Source organism: Prinia subflava, chromosome 10, assembly GCF_021018805.1.
Source record: "Prinia subflava isolate CZ2003 ecotype Zambia chromosome 10, Cam_Psub_1.2, whole genome shotgun sequence".
NCBI lineage: Eukaryota > Metazoa > Chordata > Aves > Passeriformes > Cisticolidae > Prinia > Prinia subflava.
Genome location: NC_086256.1, coordinates 16,031,399 through 16,059,393, shown reverse-complemented (window position 1 = coordinate 16,059,393; position 27,995 = coordinate 16,031,399). Strand labels below are relative to the sequence as shown.

General features: G+C 36.5%; 1 protein-coding gene across 6 annotated transcripts in view; it reads left to right on the top strand.

Annotated features, from left to right (window-relative positions):
• ZNF644 (zinc finger protein 644) overlaps positions 1-27,995 on the top strand; it is a 51,439-nt gene that overhangs the window by 10,550 nt on the left and 12,894 nt on the right. For 3 of the 6 annotated variants that reach the window (XM_063407477.1, XM_063407478.1, XM_063407483.1), the window contains exons 2-5: positions 8,887-8,942; positions 20,796-20,901; positions 22,093-25,127; positions 25,296-25,901. In XM_063407477.1, the coding sequence (XP_063263547.1) occupies positions 22,124-25,127; positions 25,296-25,901 (3,610 nt within the window). In that variant the 5' untranslated portion in view covers positions 8,887-8,942; positions 20,796-20,901; positions 22,093-22,123. The remainder of the gene's footprint in view (positions 1-8,886; positions 8,943-20,795; positions 20,902-22,092; positions 25,128-25,295; positions 25,902-27,995) is intronic. The other 3 variants (XM_063407482.1, XM_063407479.1, XM_063407484.1) reach the window with 2 other exon arrangements.

Genomic DNA, 27,995 nt, shown 5'->3' with positions numbered 1-27,995 from the left:
GCATATTATAGCCTTCCTTCTTCACCAAAACCATTCCTCTGTCATCAAAAAGCAGCTCCTGCAAAATGAAGGGAAATCCTTATGTTACTGGCTAAGTACATGTGGCTCCCCAAAGTGCTCTTTCATAGAGTGTAAAGATTATAGCTTGTATAGCAACCCAATTAGGAAGCATTTTGTAGTTTCACTTCAAATCTGGTAAGCAGTAGCTGAAATCTGTGTATGAAATATATGTATCTTTTATTTGGAAGAAGCTTTGCTGGAAGAATGGCAGTGCTGGAATTTATATTTTTAGGTGATTGGTTTGGAATTTGTATTTTTGGGGAGTGTTCTATATGGTTATTTTCTTGGAACATTCATTGTAGTCACAGCGTAGTCCTCTGGTAAGGAAGAAGGCTGTTTGAGAGTTAGCAGTGCTGTTTACAGGGGGTGATAATCCAGAGTGTCTGCTCTGTCCTCTGCTGGAAGGTGCTGTCCTAGGGATACCAGAATAAAATCTCTTCACGCCAATTCAGAGTGTACCATAAGCCTACCTTCATTTTAAGTGTAAGCCCTTATATATGAGACACTGCTTAGCACTTCATGAGCAAAGCTTTGCAAGTACTAATGAAAAGTGTGTATGAAATCTCTAGGAAATTTTTGATAGATTTCACATTTTCATGGGCACAGAAAATACACTTCCTTTGAGGCTAGGAACAGGAGATTCTCTTTCCTGCTATGGTCAGGAAATGTCAGAAATGCTGTCTAGACTGACAACAGCAGGCATTAGAGCTCGTGATCCCAGCATAGCTACCCTTTCAACTGGAACAAACTTGTGAGGAACTGAATTTGGGCTTAGGATCCTGTTTTGTGGGAGGTACTTATGTGCTAATACCAGTTCACTGTTTCCTGCCATTGCTGTTACAAATGTTTATGTAATTCCCTTTCTGTTCTCTACTGCTTTCTTTCAAACTGTCATAATAGCAAGAAAGGGAGAATTTTTTTTTTCCTTAAGGAAAGAAGAAAATAATAATTTATCTCTAATTTTGAGCTGTAGTATGACTCAACCTTTTTTTTTTTAAACTGCATTGCAGTCTTAATTCCAAGAAAGCCTTTCAAATTTTGTAATTTTTAAGAGTTTAGAAACACAGAGGAAGACTTGAAAATGAGTGTGTGCGCTAGTTTGCCTTACAACATATTAAGAGATACTCAGAATAAGTCTATTAAGAAATTGGTTTTGGCTCCGGCAGTGGCTTTGATGTTGTAATCTGGGATCGGCGAAGGTTCGGTGGCTGCTCTGAGTGCGGGGACCGAGGCGCTGCCTGCGGCTTGGTGATCCTGCACTGGACTGTGTGTTCTCAGCACCTGCAGGTGAAAATCGTGAACTGCAGCGCTGCTCTCCCCTTAAAGCACCCTTCAGTAGCAAACTGTTCCGTCTCCTAAATGTGGGGGTTGGTCGTTTGGGGTTTTTTAAAAAGGGAACTGCCATGCTGTTGTATTTCCATTGGTGTAAACCGAAACTGAGTCGAGCGCAGCGCTAGAGAATACTGATAGGTGAGTACATGGGCCTGAGGATGGTCTGGAGGGAGGCACTGAAGAGTGGAGCCAGAGAAAACTGCTGAGCACTTTGCTGCTGCCTTTGGGTTTATGCAGAGGTTGCAGGAGGGACTGTTGGCTTTGAGACAGTGTTAAAGCTGGAAAGAAAATGGCTACCAGAAATTATTGTTGCTACAGTAAGAACATGGCGTGATTATTAATGTGCTGCTTTAACTACTGTGAGAAATGTTGTGTGAGATACTGCCTTGAAGTAAAAGTGTCATTAAAGGGAACAGATATTTTAATCCATTTAGATATAATGGATATCATCAGGCATTCTTGTTTTAGAATGCCAATCTATTTCATGGAGAAACTAATTTCTAGCAAATATCTTTTAAAACCTCATTACTGCCTTTTCTGCACTAAAAAATGTAATGGTTTTAAATTTTAATAATAAACATAATGTCCTTATAAAACAACTTGCAGGAAAAAAACCAGTACAGAGATACTATTTCACAAAATATGTTGTATCTGGTAAGATAATTCTGGCTTTGTGAAATTAAGACCTGAGTGTTTTTTTCTGCATGCAGCAAAGCTTTTTTAAAAGATTTTTTTTATTTTGAGTTTGAAATAAATATGCCCATTCTAAATCTTGTTTAAAGATTTATAAATAAGGATCAAGATATATAAATAAGGGTCAGATCATAGAGTGGAATCTACTTAGGAAACTGTTGTATTTTATTCCATAAGGATGTAAGTGTATGCATTGTGTAGTAAACTTCTTGGAGGTTTTTGATTAATAGGTTACAGTTACATTGAGGAATTTCAGAGTTATTTTATGCAGTACCTCAGGAAAGGGATATGTTAAGTTCAGTGAACGTGTGAAGAATAATTGAGGCATTTCTGTCTCTGTCAGGATTCCATAGGTGGCAGATTGATGACAGGTATGGTCTGACAGCAAACTGTGTCTGCTCTTCATCAGAGTCTCATATATGTGATGTGTTTTATACAGAGAAGTTCCCATTTTTCTGTACTTTTTTCATTTTTTGGGGTTTTGGTTCTGTTCGGACTTTCGTGACTTAAAAGGAAGCCCCACATCTTCCTTGGTAGATATGGGGCTGATAAACTATTTGCAGTAATATGTGCCAAATACACATCAGATAACTCTTCAAAGTTGTAGAAAAAAGAACTAGTATGTGAAGACAAATGTTTGAACTGTAGAATGGGGTTGCTTAGTGGTACACTAAAGGGGATGCAGTAACTTGATGGACACAATTTTAGCTTAAAACTTTTTACTTTTATGCTTAACTTGACCTGCTTCATGTTTTTATTAAAATTCTGTAGTTCTGGAGAAAGGAGAGGACAACACTACAAATGTGTAATTGTCACTGTTTGGGGTTTTTCTGTTCAGAACTTTAGAAACAAACCTTCAAATACAAGAGACTTCCTCAGATGTTACTAAAAGCTTGCTCCTTTTTTTTTTAAGACACAAAATGCTTGGTTTTTGCTTAAGGCTGTTGGTTCCTTAGAAAGTGCTTCAGTGATCAAGTTTTCCTGGTTTGCATTTTCAGTTACTTTTGAGCTGTAAAATGGGAGGTGCAGACTTGGACTAAAAATTTTTAAGGAACCAAAATGAAATTTCTTATGAGGTAGGGAAGATTTTGTGTAAATATTCTCTGGAATGCTTTTTTTTTGCAATGCTGATAGTCATAGGGGATGTCACTGTATTTTGAGGTGCTCTGTGTTAAGCTTACATGATGATGTATGGTGAAAGAATATATATATGTGTGTGTGTGTGTATATGTATATATATAAAAAAATTCAGACTGGGCACAGAATTGATTGTATAACTGGAAGAGTAGAGGCAGTTCCTGTACAGATGAGATTTTGCTGACAGCATAATGAACAGAGATGTTTTCAGAGTCAAGGATGATGCCAAGGATGTGTACAGTGCCATTAGTAGTTTGGAGAGGAATGGATGATATCATTCTGTGCTTTAGCTTTCCCTGTTTAAGAAAAGCTGTTACATTTAAGGCATTTGAGTGCAGCAAATAAAGAGCTAGTTCATGTGGTCAAAATGAGTAGGCTGAAGGATCACTGAAAATGTATGGATGCTTATTGTGCAAGTGGTAGGTTGATCTGTAACTTGAACAGAGAAATTATAAAGACAGTGAATTATTTCTCTGTAGCTTATTGCTGATGGTAAATCTCATTGTGAAGAATGCCATTCAATTTAGTTAGGTATTGATGGACTGTAAACTTTTTCATGTCAGTGATACTTAGAATGTTGTGCCCATCTTAGCTGGGGGAAGAAACTGCATTGGTAAGTAACCTTCAAAACAACATGTTAGTATTTTCTCTTACGGTCTTGAAATTCTAAATGTTTTCAGGATTCCCATCTTCAAACTCATGCTTCAGTTTATTTCTTTTATGATGCTTTCATTTGTGTGTTCATTGGTACATATTTGCTTACTGGATAACATGTGCTCAGAGTAAATAGCTCTCAAATTGTTTCCCCTTGCTTCTCTGTAGACATCTTTGCATCTTTATTGTGTGCCTGTTGTGTACATCTTTGAATGTTTGCATCTGATCTGTTTACTGATAGAGGGGAAAAATAGCGTTTTCAGCCAGTATGTTTTGTCAGTCCAAACTCCTGCCTACCTAGAATATTTTTCGCTGTGATGACTTTTTGATTTTTTTTATGATATGCACGTTTTTGAAATAATAATTAAATTTCTTATTTTACCTAATTGATGGTATAAACAGAGGTTCTTTTTTTCCATTCAAGCTACTCTCTCTGACTACTTTTTTCCCTACTGTGATACTCCTATTAATGTTGCATTCAACTACTTGTAATCTTCTTTGGACTGAAACAGCTTCCCAGTCTGAGGTATGATCAGTTGTGTTCATTTCCTATGCTGTCACACGTTTCCTTGAAGTGTTTCACCGTCCCATATGGAGTGTTGTCAAAAAGCAAAACTTTCTACAAGTAGAAAGACGAGATTTCAACATTTCCACGTGAAAGCCCTACCACAGCTTTGGGAACTGTGTATGTGGCTTTTACTGTGATGAATAGACAAAGGAAGAACTGTAACTTCTTTGAACTATTTTTCAGATAACTCTCAAAATCTAGCAGGAGATTCAAAATGCAAGAGGCAGTCTTCTCTCTTGCAGTCCCTTGCTTGCTTTTGTTAAGTCACTGCAGATTCTTTGATGTCAAGAGCATCTCCAGTAAAAAGATTTAAATTTTGTCTCTTCATGTTAAAAAGTGTTCAGCTTTTGCCTAATTTGACTTCTGGGTAATTCAGGCTCCAGTATAGTACCTGTTCTTAAGTATTGCTCTTCATTAACTATTTTAAGAAGAGTGATTATTGTTTTTTCTTTTCAAATTTAATTTTGGTGAATGGGATTGTGGCATATATAATTCAGTTGGTTAAACTACAGTTGGAATAGCATAAATTGAGAGGTTCTACAAATTCTTGAAAGGGATTAATTTTGTGGTTTTAGAAAACCTCATGTTTAAATTCAAATGATTATTTAATCTACACTGGATGTTCTAGATATTTGTGGTTACTGAATGTAGATTAAGTTGTTTTTATACTTTTTAAATAGAAATCAAAGACAATCAAAGCTCCTGCAAACAGAAAGCAGGAAACTACATTTTGTGTAGACAAGGTCATTGCTGACTACTTACTTGGAAAATGGCAGTATAGGCTTATATTTAAAGAACTTTTCAGCTGTATCAACTGATACTCTTGTCAGCTAAGTTTTTGCCTTTTCAGTTGTCTTCTGAAATTACTTTATTCCTGATGCTGCATGTACAGTTTCTTGTAATAGCCTTTTCTTAGTAATCTCTGCTTTCTGCTGCCTGTTTTTTCCTGCATTGATACTTAGGATTGTTAGATTTTTGTAAGATTATACTTTTTTCCAGGGCTGCAACAGATACTAGAATGAAGTTTATTCCACACCCCACACCCTGCTTTTGAATTTAATGCTGGGATGGTCATATCCTAATAAATGTAGCTGCCACTCTTGACTAATCAAATTTTCTAAGTTGTGAAGTCAAGACTACGGTTGCAAGCCTTTTTGCTATGTTATGTCAAGCTGGTGGAATTGACTGTTTAGCCACAGTTTATATCAACAAAAGTAGTTTATATAGTATAGTTATTCTAGTCTTTATTTCTTCCTCTTTCTTTCTTCCCACACACTCATAATCAGCTATAGGGGCAAAACTGTTTTTGTGTTAAAGAGCAACACACAGCAAAACAAAACCCATCAAATAAACCACCTAAAAAGCTTCCTTATGAATTACATTCCTAGCTGCAATCATTCCAGGAGAAGGTGGTAGTTAAAGGTGGTGGTGTCTTTTCCCAGACAGATGTAGAAATGTCAGTTATAACACAGATCTGTTATGAAATAAGGGCTGCATAGTAAACAGATGGGTCAAGACTTCTGTTAGGATTACAACAAACTTTACTTAGTTATTGTACACCTCTGCATTCTAGTGTTTCTTAAGCTTTTTCCTCAAAGCTGGAGGGGGTGTGCTGTTAGGAGATACTTCATTATAGCAAGAGTTTTCAGTCCATCTTTTGTTTAGTGTCACTGGGGGTGCATTTGTGATGTCTTTCCACCATTTCAGTTTTCTTCCACTTCCTGTTCACTGCCCATATCAGAAGAGGAAGGTGCTTATCACCAATCAGAAGCCACCATTTTACAGCAGTCCTTTTTCGCTGCTGCAGTCCCCCTTCTCACTCTTTGAATATCAAGGCCTCCAGGTGAATGCTCTGTAACTACATTTCTTACTCAATTCTGTGTCCCTTTTCATGCCCTCTTTTATTACCTGGTATGGGAGAGTGACTTTCATTCTCACTTTCTTTCCTGATAATGAGAATTAAGACAGGCAAATAGAAGCAAAAGCATTTATGATGTTGAAACCTTTGTCTTTCCTTAAGGAAATTTTTGGAGAACTACCTTTCTCTAATCTGCTGGTGAAGAATGTCAGGTGCTCAGTTATTTCAAATGTCATCACCCTTGAAATAATAGTAGGTGTTAGAGTTTGATTGTACTGGAGTGAGAGAAATCTTACTTGACAGCAGAAAGATTTTTGAGAGGAGATGTGAGTGCTGGTTAAGCACTATAGGTGGGTGGCTTTAAACAGTCTCAATGCTGTCAATAGTTTGGGCTAAGATCTGGTGTCCTGTGCATTGTGTTGCCTTCATGAAGATGTTTACATGACACTGCAAGTACCATCTCCCATCGGGTGGAGCTTTGTACATCAGAGGGTTTGAAATCCCAACTCCCTTTTTAGGGGAGTTAATTTTGTAGGGCCCTTTGAAGTTTTTGATACAGGGCTACAGTGACCAGCTCTTTGGTCCTTCAGCAATTTACTTGCTGGTGATCTCTTTGTGGAACTTGTCACTTCTCCTTCAGCTGGACAATATCCAAATTATGATGGCCTGTCTTCTCTTTTTCCTTCTCTTTCCCTTTGTGCCAGATGTTGAATAACCCCAGATTGATCCCCAGTGTGGTTTGTAAGCTCCCTGTGCTCCAGAGAATACTGAAATGCAAGAGTACTTGCATTTAAGTTTTCTGCCAAGTGCACCTTCAGTAAGACCACATGTCCTCTGGATAGATTGTTCACATAAAATGGGAGCTCTTGCCCTGTACTAAGTCAGTTGATTGGTCCAGAGTGAAGTGTTCCTGTGCAAAGGCTGTTACAGAGTAGTGGGTGGTATGACACTGTACTGCTGTGTCACCCCAGTGATCTGCAGTGGGCTGGGTGCAATCCTTTGATGGGGAGATTCTCTCTGACTTGAGTCACAAGCCATGAAATCTGTGTTGAGAACAGTTATTGTTAATGTTGAATTAATTGCAAAGTTTAGAAGATGTCGGTGTTGAGGCCACTTTGCACAGGTGCAGAGTCATTGTAGTTCTTAAAGAGAGAAATGTTAGGCTGGGGTTGTCTCACCCCAGGCAACGTGCACAACCTTACTGAGATGTCTGTGCTCATCATAATGTTTGATCATGTAAAGCCATGATCACTGACTTTCTTTCTCATTTTCTGAAAGGTGTTTTGGCTCTTAGTGTATGGAGGCTGTTATTTCTGTGGGCACGTAACTGTAGCTTTACATTTACTTTTTGTAACATACGGAGGAGCTCCACAGCTGTTGGAAAGTAACACTTCTGCTTCTCTAGGTGAATGAATATTACTTTAAAATCTGACCAAATAATTCTGTTTTCTTCTGTAATAAATCTTATTTGAGAAATGAGTATGTATATTGAATAACATTCATGCATAAAGTTACAGTTTAATGTGGTACTTGGGACACAATCCTGGGGCTAGGAAGAGGAGCTCATGTGCTTGTCTTCTGTTGCTTTATATTATCCAGTCAGACTTCTTTGAGAGGTCTGTCTTCCCTTGCTTTCTGTCTGTGTAAGTTCGGCAGAGGGCTTTGAGACAGTTGCAGATTGATTGGGGAACTCTGAATCAAAAAGCTGTGTGTGAAGTAAATAAAGGACAGCATGTGATAATAGTTACTTCATTCAGAGTCAAATTTGATAATGCCTAAACATTTAGTCTAGCTAAGAACAGCCTACCTTTTCTGTAAAGCTCTATGCTAGTAGTTGTGTCTTCATTAGTAGACCCAGGTCTGTAGAGATACCATACCCAAATCCATTCTTGTTTTTGTGCAGCTTCAGTTGCTTTTGGAGTCTCTTCAAAATTTCCAAATAGGAAGTGAAAAATGACCTTGTATAGTTAGTTCTAAAGATACGTCAGTCAAACAAGATCATTTGACGTCTATCAGGTTTCATGCAGACAAATAAATTACAATTTTTAAGTGGGCCAGCTAACCTTAGGATCATAAACACAACTTTGCTTTTAGAAAAGGTGAGAATTTAGAAAGGCCCAGGCTTAAAGTCCTCCAGCACTTAATCTCAGATATGTTAATCATTTTTACTAAAAATATTTTTTAAAAGCTTTCATTTGTAACCATTTCCTTCCTGTGCATCATTTCTAGTTCGGGGACCCTGAGATAGCTGACTTTGAAGGCGCTAGCAGCAAATGCAGAGCTTTTCTTGCCATGCAACTTCTTTTCCCCTGTTCTGCCCACTTAATTTAATAGCATGTGTCTCTTTGGTACAACTTCTTGGTAGATTTTTTAATTAAAATGCCAATAGCTACGTTATTTGAAAATTGCATGTGTTTGAGAGAAGACCACTGGAATGTTGATACTTGTACCCTGAGATCAAAAAGAGACTACTTTTGTGGCTGTGGATTTCTTACCTCTCTGCTTTGCCTGTCTTGTCTGATAGTCTAGGACACAAGCAGAAAACAATGACAGCTGTACAGTAAATTCTTGTTTTATTTTGCAGGTTTGTTTTAATGTGGAAGTGGATCTTACAGCATAATGTAAATCAAACAAGCAAAGGTGAGTAGGAGTTTTGTGTTGGTGGGGTTTTTTTTCTAAAAAGTTCCATTTAATATACTGCTAAACCTGCAGAAAAGTGATCAATGAAAATTCTCTTGAAATTTGTATCTTGATTACTTTAATGTACACAGTGTTTGTACTGTCATGGTGTGGTGTTACTTCTACAAAACCAAAAGAGGAACGAAAGATAACCCCCCATTATTTAATACTATGATGATAATTATGTTTTTCTTCCATAAATTATTATAGCCAAAAAGCTATCAAGGTGTTCTGCTAGCTGTTGAGAGCCAAAATTATGAGCAATTTAAATTCAGATTGTCCTCTACATATTATTCACCTGGTTTCAAAGTACTGAAAGTGTACTTTGCACTGTAAAAGCAGCATGTTAAACTTGCACTTACTGTATTAATAAATAACTGCGTGGGAAATTTGACCAACTATCAGAATAGCATTTCAAGTTGTAAACAATGAAATTCTGTTGGATTTTTTGCCCCCCCTTCCTGTCTTTAGGAACTCATTTACAAGCTATTTGAAAGACAAAGTTTATGGAGATTTACGGCTTTTAGAACTTAAGTGTCCATTTGCAATTGCAAAGTGTCCATCTAGGAAAAATTTTCTGTAACTGGCGTTTTCCTCCTTCTCCCCACCCCCTTTCTCTGTTATTTTGAGAAAAAGAATTAAGATGCTTATCTTTGTCTCTTCCATTTACTTGCTACTCCAGGAATAATTTGAACTATAAAATTAAACTTGTCTCCATATAATTATGTGAAACGTAACAAAGAGCTTTAATCAGTTTTAGCTTGAGTCTTTCAAGAGATTCTTTAGGTAAGGCCCGCAGTTCAGTAAATTTTCTGCTTTGGAGATATGGCATGATGGACTCTGCTACAGAGGCCTCTGTATCAAACCGAAGCTGTCTTCTCAAGTTTCCTGCTTGATGTTTGACTAATGTGGCATCTCAGAATGTAGCTGCTTGCAGTGACTTGATATTCTGAAGAGGTGAGAGGGAGATCCCATTTGCTGAAATGAGTTTGTTCCTCAATTCCAAGCTCCAGTTAATATGTAGACTTAATATTGCCTTGAAATTTTAGTATGTACATTTTAAAATAGATGTGAACTGCTTTGTTCCTGTTTTTTGTTCCACTAAGACTTCTTCAGAGTTGTTGCTGTCAACTTTAAAATACTGATTATAGAAGAGTGCTTTGTGGGGAATTTAAAATAACTCTTCTGTTTAGTGTTGATCTTGTGTATCATGTATAACTGACTCAGGACTTTGATTAGGGATTGTCTTCTGAACTATGAACAATTAAAAATAAGCTCTACTGCTGTGTTATACATATGTGTAGGAGATGTTTACTGTCTTAGCCTGACTTTGCTGGTTTCTATAATGTGGTGTTTTGAGAAAACAAATGAATATAATTCTGCAGAAAGAAATACTTCACCTAAGGATGAGTGTAAAACAAGAATTATGACTAGAAAAGGGACTTGAATTCACAGTAAAATTCAAACTGTTCCTTGTGCCTTCTAATGCTTTCTGTACTTAAAGCTCATCATTTATGCTCTGTTTCTTTTTAATTTATATGTTATTTAATTACTCATTTAAATACAGAAAATTAGTTGAAAAGTCTAATATACAAATAACTGAGGGTGTACTTTAGGCATGAAGACTTCTGAATGAAACTCTGAAGACCTTTCATCATAATGGTGGTTATCTGTGTTTAGTAGGGAAAAGCTGGTCTCTGAGGAGAAGGCCTGTAGTATGGCATTCCCTGCAAGAGGACAGAAAAATGTATAAAAGAATAAATGGAGACAGTGTAATGATGTTTGATCAGTCTTGCTATTGCTTGGAGGAGATCTTGAGTTTCCAGGGTTCAGTAAAAATGACAAATGAATAGTCAGTAAATCAGCGAAATTATTGTGCTTTTTTATTGAACAAAACGAAAACCAGATCCAGTTGAACAAATTTGTGGTGTACCATAGCTGCATTGCAATGTGTATTGCTTCTTCTAGTCAGGTCACTGCAAAACAACATAGCAGAGCTGAAGAAGATTCAGAGGGGGCAGCAGGGATGACTGAAGGAGTTCATTTTCAAGAACAGCCTGCATTTCCCAGCTGCCTCTGTCTTCAGTCTCCTCTCACGTGTAGTGGCTGCAGCATCTCAGAGACTTCTAAACCATCATTTTCACTCCCACAGCTCAGTGCAGACTTGCCTTTTTGCCTTTTGAAGCAATACCTGAAAATATGATTTAGTTATTTGCTCAAGCATTTTTCTTGTAGGCTTGATAATGCATTTCCTGATGACTCTGCTAGTGTACTATCCATGTAGGGATTTTTTTTTTTTTTGGTAAAGGATATTGGAGTTTTGTTCTTATCATTTCAATATCATTCATGTTCCTAAGGCAAATATAAAACATGTTATATCCTGACTTTCGTAAATAAATAACTAAATCTGATACTAGTTAAAAACACACAGGTATAAGGTACTGTTAACAAACAGTGAATGTGTTTTATTGCGGTAATAATAGTATTTGTTCTTAAAGTTTCTGACTTACAGGCTGCATTTCTGAACTCCACAGGAGGATCTGGCTTTTTTTAAATACAAGGGAAAGTTAGGAAGAAACAAGCTTGGTCTCAGTGTGTTAGAAATCCAGTGGGCCACACTTCTGTGTAGCAGGATAGGTTGCAGAAGTTACATGCTTGTGCTGAATTTCCCAGTAATTAAGTGTGGACAGTGAAGTGAGGTCATATTTTAAGCATTTTAGATACCAGACAAACCAAACTTGCTTCCAGAAACTGCCTTGAATGTATTTAGCATTGCTTTACCTAAAAGTAGAAGGAGGTAATTAGTGAATAATAGTACCATGAATACTGAAGAAGGATAGGTTATATACAGAATTGTGCACAGGATAAATTTTAGTATGTGGGATTTTTGTTTCTTTGGCTCAGAGAGGATCTCATATAGTTTTGATCTTGTTCATATTATCCTGGTAACATAAAGTTGGGTTTTCTGCCATTAATCACTTCTGGTGATGACTTTTTTGTTTTAAGATAAAGAAATAAACCCCAAGTATTAGTGGACTGACCTGAGCTTTTCTTCTCGCTTATGTTTTTCTGGTCATGTATGGTGCTACATAGGTTTGAGTCCTTTAAAAGCTGTGATTTTATCTTTTCATCAACAAGCACAATAACCCTCTCCAAGTCAACAGAATTTTTTGTTCTTGATCTGCAAAGGTACAAGATGGCTTTTTTTGCCTTACCTGGTACTGCTACTTAGAATTTTACTAGCTTTTTAATCCTTGGTAACTGAAAGAACATGGGATAAGAGCCAGTTTGCTGATAAGGATGAGTGAGTATCACAAATGTATTTCTTTACTCTAAGGTTCTGAATTAAATTAGTAAAAGGAGAGTGTTCGTTTCAGCCAGTGTTTTTATAATTGGGAAAGATGCCATGCTTTAGAAGTTAAAAAATCTGTTTACATTACTAGGAGATAGAGTCTTAAAATCTGTGATTACATTAACATTTGTACAGCAAGCGGTTATCAGCCGAAAAAGCAGAAATCATGAGGAACTGCTAGATGTGTTTTAGGTCATGCTGGATAAAAAGAATGACAACTTTTGTTCATTAGAACAGTAAGTTGAAAGATGTGTTGTGTTAATTGGGGTAAAGTGTTCTTAACATCATCTTTAAGAAAGTCGCTCTGTAAATCCATTATGCAGCAGCATCATGTTGTCACTGAGGTTTTCATCTGTTGGATTGACACTTCACAACTAGTTCATGCAGGTAACCAGCAATATTGTTTAACTTGTTGAATATTCCTGTAAAAAGAGTCAAATATATCTGATTTCTAAAAATTTCTCTCAGTCTGATTGTGATCCTTACATACTAATGAATGTAGATTGAGTGGGGATCTTATCCAAATAGCAAGCTGGATATTTATACTTTAAGAGGTCTTTTATGTCAGTTCACAGAGTTCACTTTTTCCTGAAATTGTGAAAATCAGACCTCTCTTTTGATATAGCTGTAGTCATTGGGGACTTGCATAAAGTTTGCTTATTATTGTTTATTGATATGTATTGGATTTGTGTTGGAAAAAAGGTTTCTTTACTCAACTGCTTACAAGCAGTGTCTGAGCAAAATGACCAAATTGCTGGAAAAACCTTTGTTTTACATTGAAGATCAGTTTTAGATTTGGATATCTGGGTTCTGCTTTGATTAATTTTTGAATGTCTTGTGTTAACAGAGCATTGTTCTTATTTGGCAGCTGCAGGAACGTTTTCCAGTTCTGTATGCTGCACGTGGGGGATAATTGGATTTGCAATCCAGATTTCACTACCACTTGGTGGCAGTACCTGGCTTCAAAAAGACTTGCCTCTGAGCAGATAAAGTGGCTGATCCTGTGAAACTATAGGTTAAGAAGGAGTAGGTTAGTTTTTAAATTTCTGAAAGTTAGTTTTGTGTTTTAGGAATGAAAATACTTTTTATTTAACCCACTGGAATGATTTGCATATGTATGTCTCTATGGAAAATCTAGCTATCATGTCTAATACACAATTTAAGAGTATTGCTTGTGTTAGTAGTATTCTCAGAAGATGTATTTAATGTTCCCCAGTTGAATTATTTTAGCATTTACTTCTAGCATTTTGCTTCAGTTCAGTAGTTTAGTTCAAGTAATTTTAGAACATAAAATTTGCTTCATGGTAGAATTCTTTATAGAGCTGCATTCTGCAGTTTAATAGAGGACTGTCAAAGCTTCTTTTTGCCTTATGAAATGTTCTCTATATTTCTAGCTTTTTATTTATTCATATAGATTTTAGGAAAAGATTTCCTAGTGGGTTTTTCTGTCAACAAAGCTAATAGAAGTTTGTGCTCTTACCCATAGTTGTTACCTCTTGACTGTGCTGATTCAGCGGAGTTTGGGTCCCAGCCTTTTAAACTGGGTAACAAAATGGTTGATGAAGTGTGAAAGAGGGAACTTGGGAGAGTAGAAGAAGGCAGCAATTATTTGAACTGGCTTTGCTGCAAAGAAAAGTGTAATTCCAGTGAGTAGGACAGTAATTTGGCAGTGTATGATGCCGTGTTGAAAAGACTTCCTCTTCTCTGCAAGCCAAAATCTTCTGCAATGGTCAGCAGGATCTTTACTTTTAGTGTACTGCCCCATGTGAGGACTGTAGTGGTCATGTTAAAGTCTGGAAGGGTGGAGGTACTTTCCTAAACATAGTCTTTCTTTGAAATATCTCACTTAGTGTGACTGGAGATGAACATTGCTGGTGGTGGTGGGTTCTGTAAGGAGGAAATACTGTTACTCTGTTGCCTGAAGAGCTGACACTGAGAAGCCTCTCTGAGGTAGGACACATCAGGAGGGTGTGTCATCTTCACATGGTGAAGAAGAAGAGGGATTCATCCTTTGTAAAACCTAAAATTGTAGAAATACAATTGGGACTTGTGAAATGCATGTTTATAAATTCAAGTGTGATAATACTGCTCTGCTTAGTGATAATGTTATTTTATTTAGTGAGAGAACTCTGGAAAACAGGATCGCTGGAAGAGACGGAGAAGGGAGAGGAGCATCAAATTATAGTTTTGCTGTCAACATATTCTACATAACCTGGGATTGAGAGAACGTGCATTTACTGTATACCTAATAATTTTTGTGTAAATTTCTTTAGCTGTCAGAATGATAAATTAAAAGTTGGTAGTTGGAAGTCTTTTTAAAAATACTTTTGTGCCTGTATTGCTATTTTGAAATTGAAAAATTGTGGATAGTCTGAGCTATTGTGGAGAACTCTAAAGAGGACTAAAGCAAGAATTGGGTTACTGTGTGGCAAAGTGTACTAGAACACAATCACAGAGTAGTTGAATTTGGGAGGAGCCTGTAGCCCTCGTGTCCAGTCCCTTTGTCCATCCTGTTGAGGTCCCTCTCAGTGGCATCACAGCCTGCTGCTGTATCAGTGGTGTGTGATCAGCAGCCTTGCCAAGGGTGCCTTCTGCCCGTCATCCTGGTGGTAATGAAGATGTTGAACAGTGTGGGACCTGGTACCAGCCCCAGGGTACAGATTTAGTTCCTGGCCATGCACGCTTCGTACCACTCATCACAACCCTTAATTTTTTGGCAGTGTGATAAAGATGCCTCACAGCAAGGATAGGAGCAGGGGTTTTTTTTGTAGACTGTAATTAAGAAAAGCTTTCTGGTTTTAAAAATGCTGCTGGTTAATAACATTATTTATTGTGTTGTGTCTAAATAAAAGCAATTTTTTGTACCATACTTGAGGTTTAGGAATATGTTTTACTGAAAAACACAGTTAATGGTGCTGAAAGAGATTAATAGTGTTTTCTCAGACATTTAGTTTCTTTAGAGAGAAAGTGTGTGGGCATGTGAGATGGCATCAAGGAAGAGCATTTATGCATGTAAAAAATAAGGAAACAGTTTAGAAGAGAAATAGTGTGTATTTTCACAGAGCATTAATTCTGTTTTTAATACTTGGTTGTCTTTATTGGAATGCTCCTAGTCATTACCATGTATGTCTGCATTTAGGACAATTCAGTATTTGATTATAGTTCTTATCTCTAGTAGAGCTAATGGCAGTACAATTCAAACTACATTGCACTGCTAAAAATCCAAACTAGAGAGCTCTAGGAACATGAAGACAAGTACTTGGCTGTCCTCTGTGAACAGGGCTGTGGAATTCTGGGCAGGAATTATGAAGTCTGTGAAGTTGTCAGTCTGTGACTGTTCTTAAGTTAGCAGAGTTAGCACCTTGATTTTGTGTTCTGGCTAGTAATCTTTTGGAAATACCTAGTTCATTTTGAAAAGCACTTGCCAATGAAACTGTCTTAAACTGCTACATGAGCAGTTAAAACCAGAGGAGTATTTTTTATAGTGATACATGTGGTTCTTGTGACACTTAAATTGTACTGTCATGTATTATTATTGATTTCAGTATTGAATTTTAGCACGATGCCCCCCATTGTGACAAACTGGTTTATTTCCCCAAGCAAATCAATACTTGAGGAGTAAGATTAAGAATGTTGGGTGGCAGTAATGGAATTCTCTTTTGTGATTTCTGTATGTATCATGGTTGTTCCTAAGTTTTGTTCAGTTTCCTTTCACGTGAGATGTTAACATGTCATTATTAGATGTTTTACACCAGAAATCAAGTTTCTGAAATCTTAACATTTTTAAGGAATTTTTGGTTTCCTTACTGTTCCTGCCAGAGAGCTTTTGAAGACATTGTTGCATTCCGAACTAAGTTTAAGGAAAATAACTTTCTGAAAAAGTGTGCTTTGGGTTTGATCTTGCCATTTATAGTCTTCCTGAAAAGACAAGCTGCTTTTGTCATGGCTCCTCTATAACTGAGAATATATCTATGGTCACTTTTTTCCGCAGATGTTTGACAACTCGGTGAACTTTCTAACAGTATAAAAAAAGGTTATACTGTGGGGGGCAGTAACTTTGTATTTATTTAGGTATAATACAAATGTTGTATTGGTAATATTTCATACTGCTTTAAAAAAATTTAATATCGCAGTCTAGTTAGCTATGAGAGTTTTCCAGTGTTTATATTGTTATGTGAACAGCTGTGGATATGAATTGTATTGAAGCTAGTTAGTTTTGAATGGAACTCTTCATGTTGTAGTTAGCTTAATAACTGTGGACTGTGTAAAGTAGGTGTGGGGGAGCAGTACTCACAGTGTTATGCATATTAAACAAACTGTCTCTTCACTACAGAAGTTTGAAAAAATGCAGAAGTGTTCATTTGTATATTTCAAAGCTAAGTAAGGCAGTCTACAAATAGTGTTTCTGCTGTGCAGAAGGAAATGTGTTTTCAATGACTTAATTTGCAAACACAAATAAAAGCTGGGAGAAGGTAAGTTACTGACTTGTCCTCTAGTTGTCAGGCTTTGTGGTTTTATTTCCATCTGAAATAAGGGTGGATTGGGATAGTTTTTAAAAAAGAAGGAAACTAGAAAAGAAGTAATAGGTATTCATCTAATGATGAAAGTATCGTGATTTTATTGATTTGGGGCATTAATATTGCTAGATAACACCCAAAGTTTATGAGACACAAACTCTGTGCATTACTGTATGGAAGAGACAAAAATGCTGTGCAGCTGTATTCTAAGGTTAGGGTTTTTTTCTCATGATGTGGCTGTTTTGTGCTGATACACTGCCAGTTCCTCTATTACTCTGTACAAACCCTCATTTTCCAGAGGTTCTTAAACCTTTCTCTCTTGGCAGAAATTCTGTGCTTGATGTTTGTCATGGTTATGATTATGATCATAGCCTGTGATGGAGCAAACTGGAAGGAGATACCTTTTTAGTCCTATACCATGTTGTACTTAAACTTTCTTTGGTCTTCTGCTTGTTGCCTAAAAATCTGTGATTTTGGTTCCATCACCTTTAAAATAATCTGTCACTTGAGAATGCTTTATTACAGGAACACTTGGGGGAAAAGGTAGGCTTTGTTAGTTTTCTCTGTTTACATAATGAAGTCTTGAAGAAAAATCTGAATGGGAGCAGTGCAAACCTGAAGCACCTTTCCTATCTCTTGAATATTTGAACAATCCCATGAATCCTGGTTATTCACATATCTGCTTAAAGAACTTGACTTCTGAGGAGTTATTTAGCACAGGACAAGTATGTTTTTGCTTTTGTTACAGTACTGCTGAAAGACACTATTTCTTCAGTTTCTTTAACTAGGCTGATGAAATTCAAACCATTTAGGAGATGGGTTCTAAGTTTTTGTGCTGCTTAATAGTCACACTGTGCTTTTAGCTCCTTTGCTCACATTTATGAATTTAATGAGAAACTTGGAATCAGAACACATAAAGGTACTTCATGCTTTTCACAAACTCAACCAAATTCTTGTGTCTTAATTTTTCAGCTCCAGTGTGCTTTATTTATTTATAAAATTATTTATTTCAAATCCCTATAAAATGACATGGCTTGCAGCAGAGGCTGCCAGATCTCTTGCCTCCAGCTGCTGGTAGGCAGCAGCATGGTATGCTTGGCACTGAGGTGTAAGCTTTACTGAGCTAGCATTGCGTGAAGGCAGCGCTCCTAATTTGGTGTGTGACCCTACTGCATAGTAAAGGTTGTCATTATGAAATTAGAACTTGGAAAGGTCATAAACCTACTGGTAATAAATGCAATTAATAATGTACATAGAACAATGGATTTAAGTATGTTCCTATCAAAAAGAATTATTAATGAACAGAAAGTGGACAGCATAGATCTGATGACAGGAAGGTTGCATCTAATCTGAATTACTGAGTGACCTAGGAAGCTTGCTTGGAGGGATTACCAAATAATTATGTTAATATGCAATTATCACCTCATTTCTTCTGTAGTAACCTCAAGATGTAGTGTAGTAAGGGTGTTATAGCAAGTGCTGATAGTTTGCAAAAATACTGATGTTTAAGATTTTTTATGACAATAAGAGTAGCTTAAGGCATTTAAATTATGATCTGTCAGCTTGAAGATACATCTGACCTTACACTTTTTTAATGCTTAGACTATCTGGCCACAGGCAGTTATATCTGCAGAACACATTATGATTTTTAAAACTGATACTTTATGAATAAAAACAGTATTTAAAATTAGGTAGATTTTAGATCAATTAATAGAGAGTGGAATGTGGCTTAGCTAGATAAATAATTGGTTTCTTTCTACTTTTGAATCTGAAATTTCTCTGTAGTAAATAGTATAGCATGCAAACCAAGAATAACACTGTTAAGTGCACTGCAGTCATTCTAGGCTTAACTGAAATAATTGAATTGAATTTGACCTAGCCTTTAGATAAAGTGTGTTTCAAAAGTAGGAGGTGAGATTATATTCGCTTATGTAGGCTGTTCCAGACACTTTGCATCACCATTTTTACATGTATATATCTCCTAGGTATATTGCACTAGATGCTTAAATAAAAATTACCTCAGCTGTCTAGTTGAGGTAATATAGTCCTGGTAGTGGATGTAATAAGCAATACTTTCAATGAACTGAAAGTCTGATCTCAATTTTTAATTTTTCAAATACACCAAGTATTAAATGCTATATATTTTGTCAGAATTAATAATTTTGTATTCCTGATCTGATATAGAGATGATGTTTTTAAAACTCTGATGGAAGCATGTGAAGAATATTGCATAGCCTTGGTTACATCTTAGTTATTACAATGATCGAGTTTTCTTTTTTTCCCATGAGACAAGTTAGATTATATAATTTCCTCAAAAAACATGGCATTGCATCTTTAGTTATACCTATCAATGTTACTGCATAAATTCTGACAGGTGGAGGAGATAATGTGACTGAAGTATTGCATCTTGGTTCAGTGTTATCACAAGACTAAATTATTGTAATTTAAAAATACATTTTCTGTTTTCTCTAATGCCACACTATTAAAACTGTTAACTTTATTGTAGTTGTTCTGCACAAAAAATAGTGAATAGTACCACCTTGATAGCTGGAAAAAAGAATAATATATGATTATAAGAATAAAAATTATAATTAGCTTAAAAATATTAAAATATAGCAGTGATATTATTGATACAGTAAGCATTTCAGGCTTGATTCAAAACTGAAATCTGTAGGGATACCTGTATTACCATAGAAGACCTCTAATCATACCCATATGGAATAGTTCATGGTCTCCAGAAATACACAGGATGGAGAGGAGTCTCTTACAAGATTGCATTAGGTAATGCTTTTGATATCTCTGATAACTCTGAAGAGAATCTCAGTTTAATGGTGACCACAGGGTGTCCTAGCCACCTTCTTAACTTCAGCTTTAACACTAATAATCATTAGCAGTATGGTTTTTTATGTAGAGCAGCGTAGTTTTGTCTTCATCTTGTAAACCAGAGAGAAGTTTTGAGGAGCCATTCTGATAATGAGGATTGCAGACTCCAAGCACACAATATTCTCAGCCTGCCTCCCCGCTGTTCGGGGGGTACCCATGAAGTTGCTTTAAATGGGAAGCGTCTGTTCTTCCTCTGAACCCCTCACACCACAACAGATGGGTGGAACTTGGAACATGGAAGGTTTTACCTCAGAGGTGGTAACAGTAGTGAAGCCACTCATTAACACTGAATTTACCACTTCGTTAGCAACACTGCTTCCTGTTGAGAAAAGCTAATACAGGTTATCAGATTGACTGAGCACACTTTTGTCTGCTTCTGCAGCAATAAACCAAAGAAAACGCATGTCTTCCAGGCAAAATTATCTTACTCAATTTCTTATGAATGTTTTGTGAACAGTTTTATACTCTGCTGCCTGATACTATATGAAGCCTACATTATTGAGTAGTAAAATTGCTGGAACTGTTGTGCATCGTTGTAGGCTTCACTTTTTTTAATTGCCTTTTGCATTACTGATTATTAGCACATGTTTGCACTGCCCATTTCTAACTTGTGTAGGTGATATAAAGACTCCTGCTGGGTGGTGCATTATCACCATTTTAGGGTGATAGCTTTGAATGTGATCTTATTGGAAGTTGTTGTTATAGTGAAAAATGACCCATCTTAAAACAGGAAAGAAAAGTAAAAATCTAAGAAATGGCAAGATGAGAAACTGGGGAAGTAGAACATTTGCGTAAAGGTATGTTATAGATAATAATACAGTAAAGTATTTCACACACTTTAAACATTTTTGTGGCTCTGATGTAAGCATTGCTGTGTTTCTAAATTGGCTAGTTCAGTGATGGAGTAGCAAAGGAAATATTTTTTTAATGACTTAATTTTTCATTGTATTTCTACCCCAAATATAATTGTTTTTATCTGCAAAAGTAAGTTATCTTACATTTTTTAAAACATGTATGAAGATGAAACTGGTGTTGTTTAACTAGGTTGTTTTCTCTCCTTAGGAAAAAAGGATGTCCAAAGTGGTCTTCCTGGATTTCGATAAAGGACCACTGCAGGAAGCCATGGATATTAGTTGTGAGTTATAACATCTTAATTCAAAGAGTCTAGGTAATAAATCCTTTTAACTGAGTTCTAATCAAAATGTTAATCAGTAATTGAAACTATGTGATTGCAGGAATCAAATCCCCCAAAAGATCAAAGTGAGTAGTATTCTCTAAGGGTAAAATATGTGATTTCTGTAAAATATAGATGTCCTGACTCCTAGATGCATGTTTTAATGCCCTGTGCTCACTGTGTTCTGAGGACTGTATAAAAAGTGTATGTCAGGATAGACAAAAGTTTATATTTCTGTTGATCACACATTTTCATGTGTAGGCAACTCCTTTGTGCTCACTAAGCATTGAATAGATGATTTAACGTATGAATAAGAGTCACTTGTAGAAAGACAAAGTCACCCACAGGGAATTAATATGCAGTAGTTCTCTGTACTAGAAGATATTGTCGGTGTCGTGCACTGGATTCAGCACAGTGACTTCATCTGGTGGGTAAATCCTAATTAAATATTTTGTTCTTACAATATATTTTTCCCCACCTTTGATAAGATGTTGTTTAATTAGCTTATAATTTAAAATTGCTTTTATAAGCGAATAGGATTTATATGTTTTAAAGCAAGGAGAGTCCTTTTATAAGAAGGGAGTAAGAAGACATCTAGTTTCCTCAGTGAGTTTGGTCCCTTAGAAAATCAGCTTCATTCTGTTTTTTCCTTCTGCAGGCTTCCATGCAGCATCAGGTCAATTGTATGGAAGTACTTTGAAAAAAGTGCTACCTTGAAAAACTTAAAGACTGTTTTAGTTTCCTAAAGAAAGTATATTTAAAGAAAAAAACAGAATTACTAGTAGATGTCTGGGTAGCCTTTACTCCTTACTTTTACTTCTGGAGAACAACTGAAGATAATCTGTATTTGTGTACATACAGAATATATTTGTGTTTGTTTTGACAATCTAATTTTTTCCATCTTGCTTGTGTATAGGTCTCAGGCTTCTTTGAACTGGAATATTTGGCAATGACTAGTTTGCTGTATATTTATTAATACTGCATAGCAAAAAAACTGTATTTTTTTATTGCTTCGTTGATTCACTATAAATGTCTTGGATATCCTAAATTAAAAGTAGATTTTTGACAAGTTCAAATCATCTTTTTAGATTACAGTGTGAAGAGTGATCCTGAAGAGAAGCTGTAAATTAAAGTTGTCATTATTTATTTCTGCAATTACCTGATTGTTTCTTGTTTATTTTTTAGTATAAATGTACTTAATGGACAGACCAGCAATATGGATGATTTAGAGATAAATACTGGAGTCACTGGTGCTAAAGAAGAAGAAGAAATCCTATGTGATGATAATTTTGTATCTGAGGAAGAAAGTGGCATTCCCAAACCAGAAGAGAGTGACACATCGTTTCAGAAGAACAACACATTGACTCTAACTGAGGAGCTATCAAGGGACAGATCTGAAAAAGCCTTAAGTGGAGGCCAGGCTTCTCTGTTTATACACACTGGTGCTCCTACTGTTTCTAGTGAAAACTTTATGTTGTCTAGAGGAACTGCTGTTAATGGACCAGTTTCACACTCCACCTCAACAAAGACTTCCATTATGAATAAAGGCAGTGTTTCATTAACCACCGGACAGCCTGGAGGTCATCTTGCAGATTCCTGCTCAACTTTGACAGTGGTTCATGATCTTGAGCTGCCTGCAAAGAGTACAACACAAAAATCAAATCAGCACCAAGTTTTATTTTTGTTACCTGATGTAGCACATGCTAAGAACCTGACTCATTCCATTAAAAATCTACCTACCTCTGCTTCAGTTGGTTGTGATTCACAGAAAACAGTAGGAAATAGTGTAGATAGCACTTTAGTAGACCAAGTAGAAGTTTGTGAGGATGATAAAAATTTACTACTAAAAGATGATTGTGTCGATACGTTAACAGGCATTTCCTCAGGTACAGGTGGCTTCAGATCGGGATGTGATCCCAGCTGGGATCCACAAAAAGAGTTTATACAGTTTCTTATGACAAATGAAGAAACAATAGAGAAGTCTCCCATTCACTGTAAGGTAGGGCTAGAAAAGAAGCGAAAAAGGAAAATGGATGTTAGTAAAATAACACGCTATACTGAAGACTGTTTTGATGATACCACTTGTATTCCTAGTAAATCAAAACTATTAAATGTTGAATTCTTAGAGCAGAATGAGGAGCTACAAATAGTAGAACCGCAGAAATATTCGTTGAGTAAAGTAAAGCCTGAATCCACAGATGAAGAGCTGGAAACTGTTGATACTATCCAGCAGCTCATTTACAGTCCCACTAGCAACTGTGCAGAAGATACTTCTCCTATTCACACTAGCACTTTCCTGTCCAATACTTTGAAAAACAAATGTGAAGAGAATGATTCTGAACCGCCGTCTACTTTCAGTACTGATGAACCATCATTTTATCCCTGTACAAAGTGCAATGTGAATTTTAGAGAGAAGAAGCATCTGCATAGGCATATGATGTACCATTTAGATGGTAACAGTCATTTCCGGCATCTCAATGTCCCCAGGCCCTATGCATGTAGGGAATGCGGAAGGACATTTCGAGATCGTAATTCACTTCTTAAACATATGATAATTCACCAGGAAAGAAGGCAGAAACTGATGGAAGAAATCCGTGAGCTGAAAGAACTTCAGGATGAGGGTAGGAGTGCACGGTTACAATGCCCACAGTGTGTATTTGGTACCAATTGTCCCAAAACATTTGTGCAGCATGCAAAGACTCATGAAAAAGATAAAAGATATTACTGTTGTGAGGAATGCAATTTCATGGCTGTGACAGAAAATGAACTGGAATGCCATCGAGGGATTGCTCATGGAGCAGTAGTCAAATGTTCTGTTATTGGTAGCGACTTTTCCCAGAGAAAAACCCAGAAAAAGGCATCCTTGAAAGATCCTTATTTACGATCCTCAAGAAAGTCATTGACGTATATGTGTAAGCTGTGTCCATTTGCTACTTCCACTAGAAGCATTTTAAAAAAGCACATGGCATATTTGCATTCAGCATCATGCATTGATCCCTTTGGTAGCCATCTTAGACTAGAGAAAAGAAAAGGCAGCATAATAGAAGAATCTTTAGATTTTCGTAGCAGGACAAAACAGTTGATCAAACATTCTTCTACTTTTCCAAAGAACTCTGCTTTAAAACAGGATGTAAAAAGATCATTTGGCTCTACTTCACAGTCCAGTAACATCGCAAAACTTCACAAGAGACCCTACAGGATACAGAAGGCTCGGAAAAGCGTTTCACAGTCATCTGTAAGTGTGTGCAATCTAAATTCTACAAACAAGAACTTTTTTATTAGAAGTAGCATTGACCAAAAGCTTAAATGTTTTCATCAAGCAGCAAAGCAGAAAGCTAGTGCCAAAAAAAGTAATTATTTATATAGACACAAATATGAAAACTACAGGATTATTAAAAAATCTAGTGACTCTTACCCTTTGCATTTAAAAAAGGAAGAGTCTAAATCTGTCAGTGCTTTACGTTTATTTTCTTCATCAAGTAATAATGGTTTTGTCATGGATTCAAATAGCCTTGATTGCAAAAGGGCAGAAGGCTGTAAAGATCATAGGCATGTAGCTGTAAAAAGAGTGGTTAAAGAATCCAAGAGGGAAGGCTCTGTTACAGGAGATGATTTGGATTGCTATCCAGATTTTCTCCATAAAATGACTGTTGTTGTTTTACAGAAACTAAACTCTGCTGAAAAAAAAGACAGCTATGAAACGGAGGATGAAAGTTCATGGGATAATGTTGAACTATGTGATTACACTACACAGTCTGTGGAGGATGAATCTTACAGTGATATTAATCAGGAGCATGTAAACCTATTCCCCATATTCAAAGGTAAAATGGAAGATAATGAAGCTGGTGATAAATCTTCACTTGGTTATGAGCAGAATGATGGCTTTTATTTTGAGTATTATGAAGATGCTGAGGGTAGTAACTTCTTGCATGATTTGCATGATCCTCAGAATTTAGAAAATGTAGGATCAGCATTGCCAAAGCATAATTCAGTTTTCCACTGGACTGATTTGTCGCTTGAAAAGAAGTCGTGCCCGTATTGTCCAGCAACCTTTGAAACAGGTGTTGGCTTGTCCAATCATGTCAGAGGACATCTTCACAGAGCTGGACTAAGCTATGAAGCCCGTCATGTTGTTTCACCAGAACAGATAGCAACAAGTGACAAAATGCAGCATTTTAAAAGAGCTGGAACAGGGACTCCTGTTAAACGTGTCAGAAAAGGTAAGATTTGTTTTTTTATTTGGGTATGAAGTAAAGGGGAGGACAAAGGGATTTATTGAGCGCTGAAGGAGACGTATCTTGTTGTAAAGCCTCTCTTCTTGCGATTTGCATTTGTCATGTTTAACTGTATATAATTGTCAAAAAACATTATAATTATTTTCTTTGTAGCGATTGAGAAATCTGAAGCTTCCTCTGAGCATACATGTCAGCTCTGTGGTGGCTGGTTTGATACTAAAATTGGATTGTCTAATCATGTGCGAGGACACCTGAAGAGGCTTGGCAAAACCAAGTGGGACGCACACAAGTCTCCCATCTGTGTTCTAAATGAGATGATGCAAAATGAAGAGAAGTATGAAAAAATCCTAAAGGCTTTGAACAGTCGCCGTATTATTCCCAGACCATTTGTTGCTCAGAAATTTGCATCAAATGATGACTTTTTATCTCAGAATGTTATACCTCTTGAAGCATACCATAATGGCCTAAAGACTGAAGATATATCTGTGTCTGCATCGGAGGAAGAAGGGCTGAGTTTCCTAAATGAATGTGATGAAACGAAAGCAGTACTACATGATGAAAAAAGAAATCAGTCACTTACACTGATAGAACTCCTGAAAAACAAGAGGTTAGGGGAAGAAAGGAATCCTGATATTTCCCCTCAAAAGATTCATAATCAAACTGCAAGAAAGAGGTTTGTTCAGAAATGTGTTCTTCCATTAAATGAAGACAGTCCATTGATGTATCAGCCACAAAAAATGGACTTGACTATGCAGTCAGGTAAGAAGGTGTTTCTTGACAACATTTCCAAAAAATCATATAATTCATAGAAAATGTACAAGCGCAGAGTATTTTATTTGGGATTCTGTTCCCTTAATTCTTGTTTCATTTCCAGAGGACATTTGACTGCGAGAGGCAGCACAGCAAATTTTTCTGACATGTTTTTCCTAAAGTGAAAAACCCCTCAGCAGCACTGAAGGGTTATATAGTTCCTGCATATGACTGGGCATGCAGATTGAAAGTGGACACAAAGTGAGCCTCAGTAAGGAAGAAGACACATCCTGCAGTAAACAAGTTGAAGTGTCCATGCATATTTGGTAGACTAACAGTTCTGAAATGTTTGGGCTTGCAACCCTGGTTTTGGGTGTAAAAAACAGCTGGTTTGGGAATACTGCATTTAAGTCTTCAAGGTTTGTGCAAGGCAGCATTAGCTCAAACTAACGGAACTGTTGATACCACTGTAAATGCGTAATACTGCACATTAGTGAATCACTGTCAACTAATTTTGATGTTTTAGGTAAATATACTCTTACAACATAGATTGATTCTTGTTTGTTGCAAATTGTGACTGCTGTGAGAAACTCATGCTTGCTTAGGGCCTGTCTATCCTGAGTGACAACCTGTTCTGGTTCAAGCTTTGTTGGCATACAGTTGTAGCCAGCAGGTTTCCAATGCATGGTCTCTGACCAATAAGGACCTAGACTGTCCCTCCACTGAGAATTGTGCTAATGAACAATTCTACAATCAACTTCTTTGCTACTTTGTATACTAATAGAGTAGGCTCTTAGGGTGATGTTTTTAACTTATTTGTCACATGAGAATTATTTCTAGTCTTGGGGAGCTCTTACAATGTCCTTTTTAATGTGTATGTAGAGCTTGCATTTACCGATTTCGTGTTTGGACACCACCAATGCTGCAGGATTCTCTAGATTGAGGAGCAGATCTTATTTTTATACCCTTGACTTTTTTTGATGCTGTTTCTTTTCTTGTTATTAACCAGGTTAGTAAAACTGGCAGTGCCTAGTACTTTTTCACCTATATTCTTTTCTTTCTTTAAACAAAAAACCCCAACAATCTGATGTGCTCAGAAGTTCTTTTAGGGGGCTATAAAAGTGTGGCAATAAATCTCTTAAGAAAGGTGGCTTTCTAAAATGACATAGTAGAAGTGGAAAAGAGTTATATTTTATGTCTTCTGTATGTCTGTGGTTGTCCCTTAAGATAGGAAATTGCTTAATAAAGGAAGTGTATCTCTGACAGGTTTAATGTTTTGGAAAACAATGCTCAAGGAATAGCTTGCCAAACCTGACACTGTTTTGCTTTCTCTGTAATATTTACCACTCAATACTAGGTAGAACCTGTTTGGTTATGATGAACAACCAAGTAAAAATAAATATATATGCTCGCATAGTACTAACAGTTCTGAATGGGGCCCGATAGTTTTCTGTGGCTGAGGTAACAGAATTTGATAACTAACGCACTGTGCCAGTTGAGTTAATAAGAAAATATTTAACATCCAGTTGAAAATCTTCTGTTTTTCTTAAAAAGGACAAATATTCCTAATTCTGGTTTTAGTTTTTAAAAGGCTTTTACCAACCAGGTGTTCTTCTTCTGTAACTTGCCTGAAAAAAGAGCATGTCATCTGTGAGCTGCTGGAGAATAGCATTCTTTCTTTCCTGCAGAGACTTTTTCAGCTGACTAGTTTTAGCTTTTTCATTTATTCTTCTACTAATATATAGTAGAGAGCCTGAATTATTAGTTGACCAAAACAATATATCTTTGGTAAAATGCAGGGAGAAATATTATGGTGAAGTTGAGCAGGAGATAACTTATAATGGTTTCTTTGTCTGTGAGGAGCTCAGTATTGTTTCATTGTTTTCGTGTGATAAATAGCATGTTGCTTTGTTGATATTTATTTAGCACAAAGATTTTAGCAAAAAACTTCAAGTAATTTACTTTCATTATCAATTGTGCATCTAAAGTAATGAATAGAAAGTGCACTGAACAAAATGTTTTGTCTAACAGGAGTTCAGTGGTGTGTTTTACCACCTTTTTCTCTGAGCCTTCAACAGCAGCCTAATTTTAGTATTAAGCGCT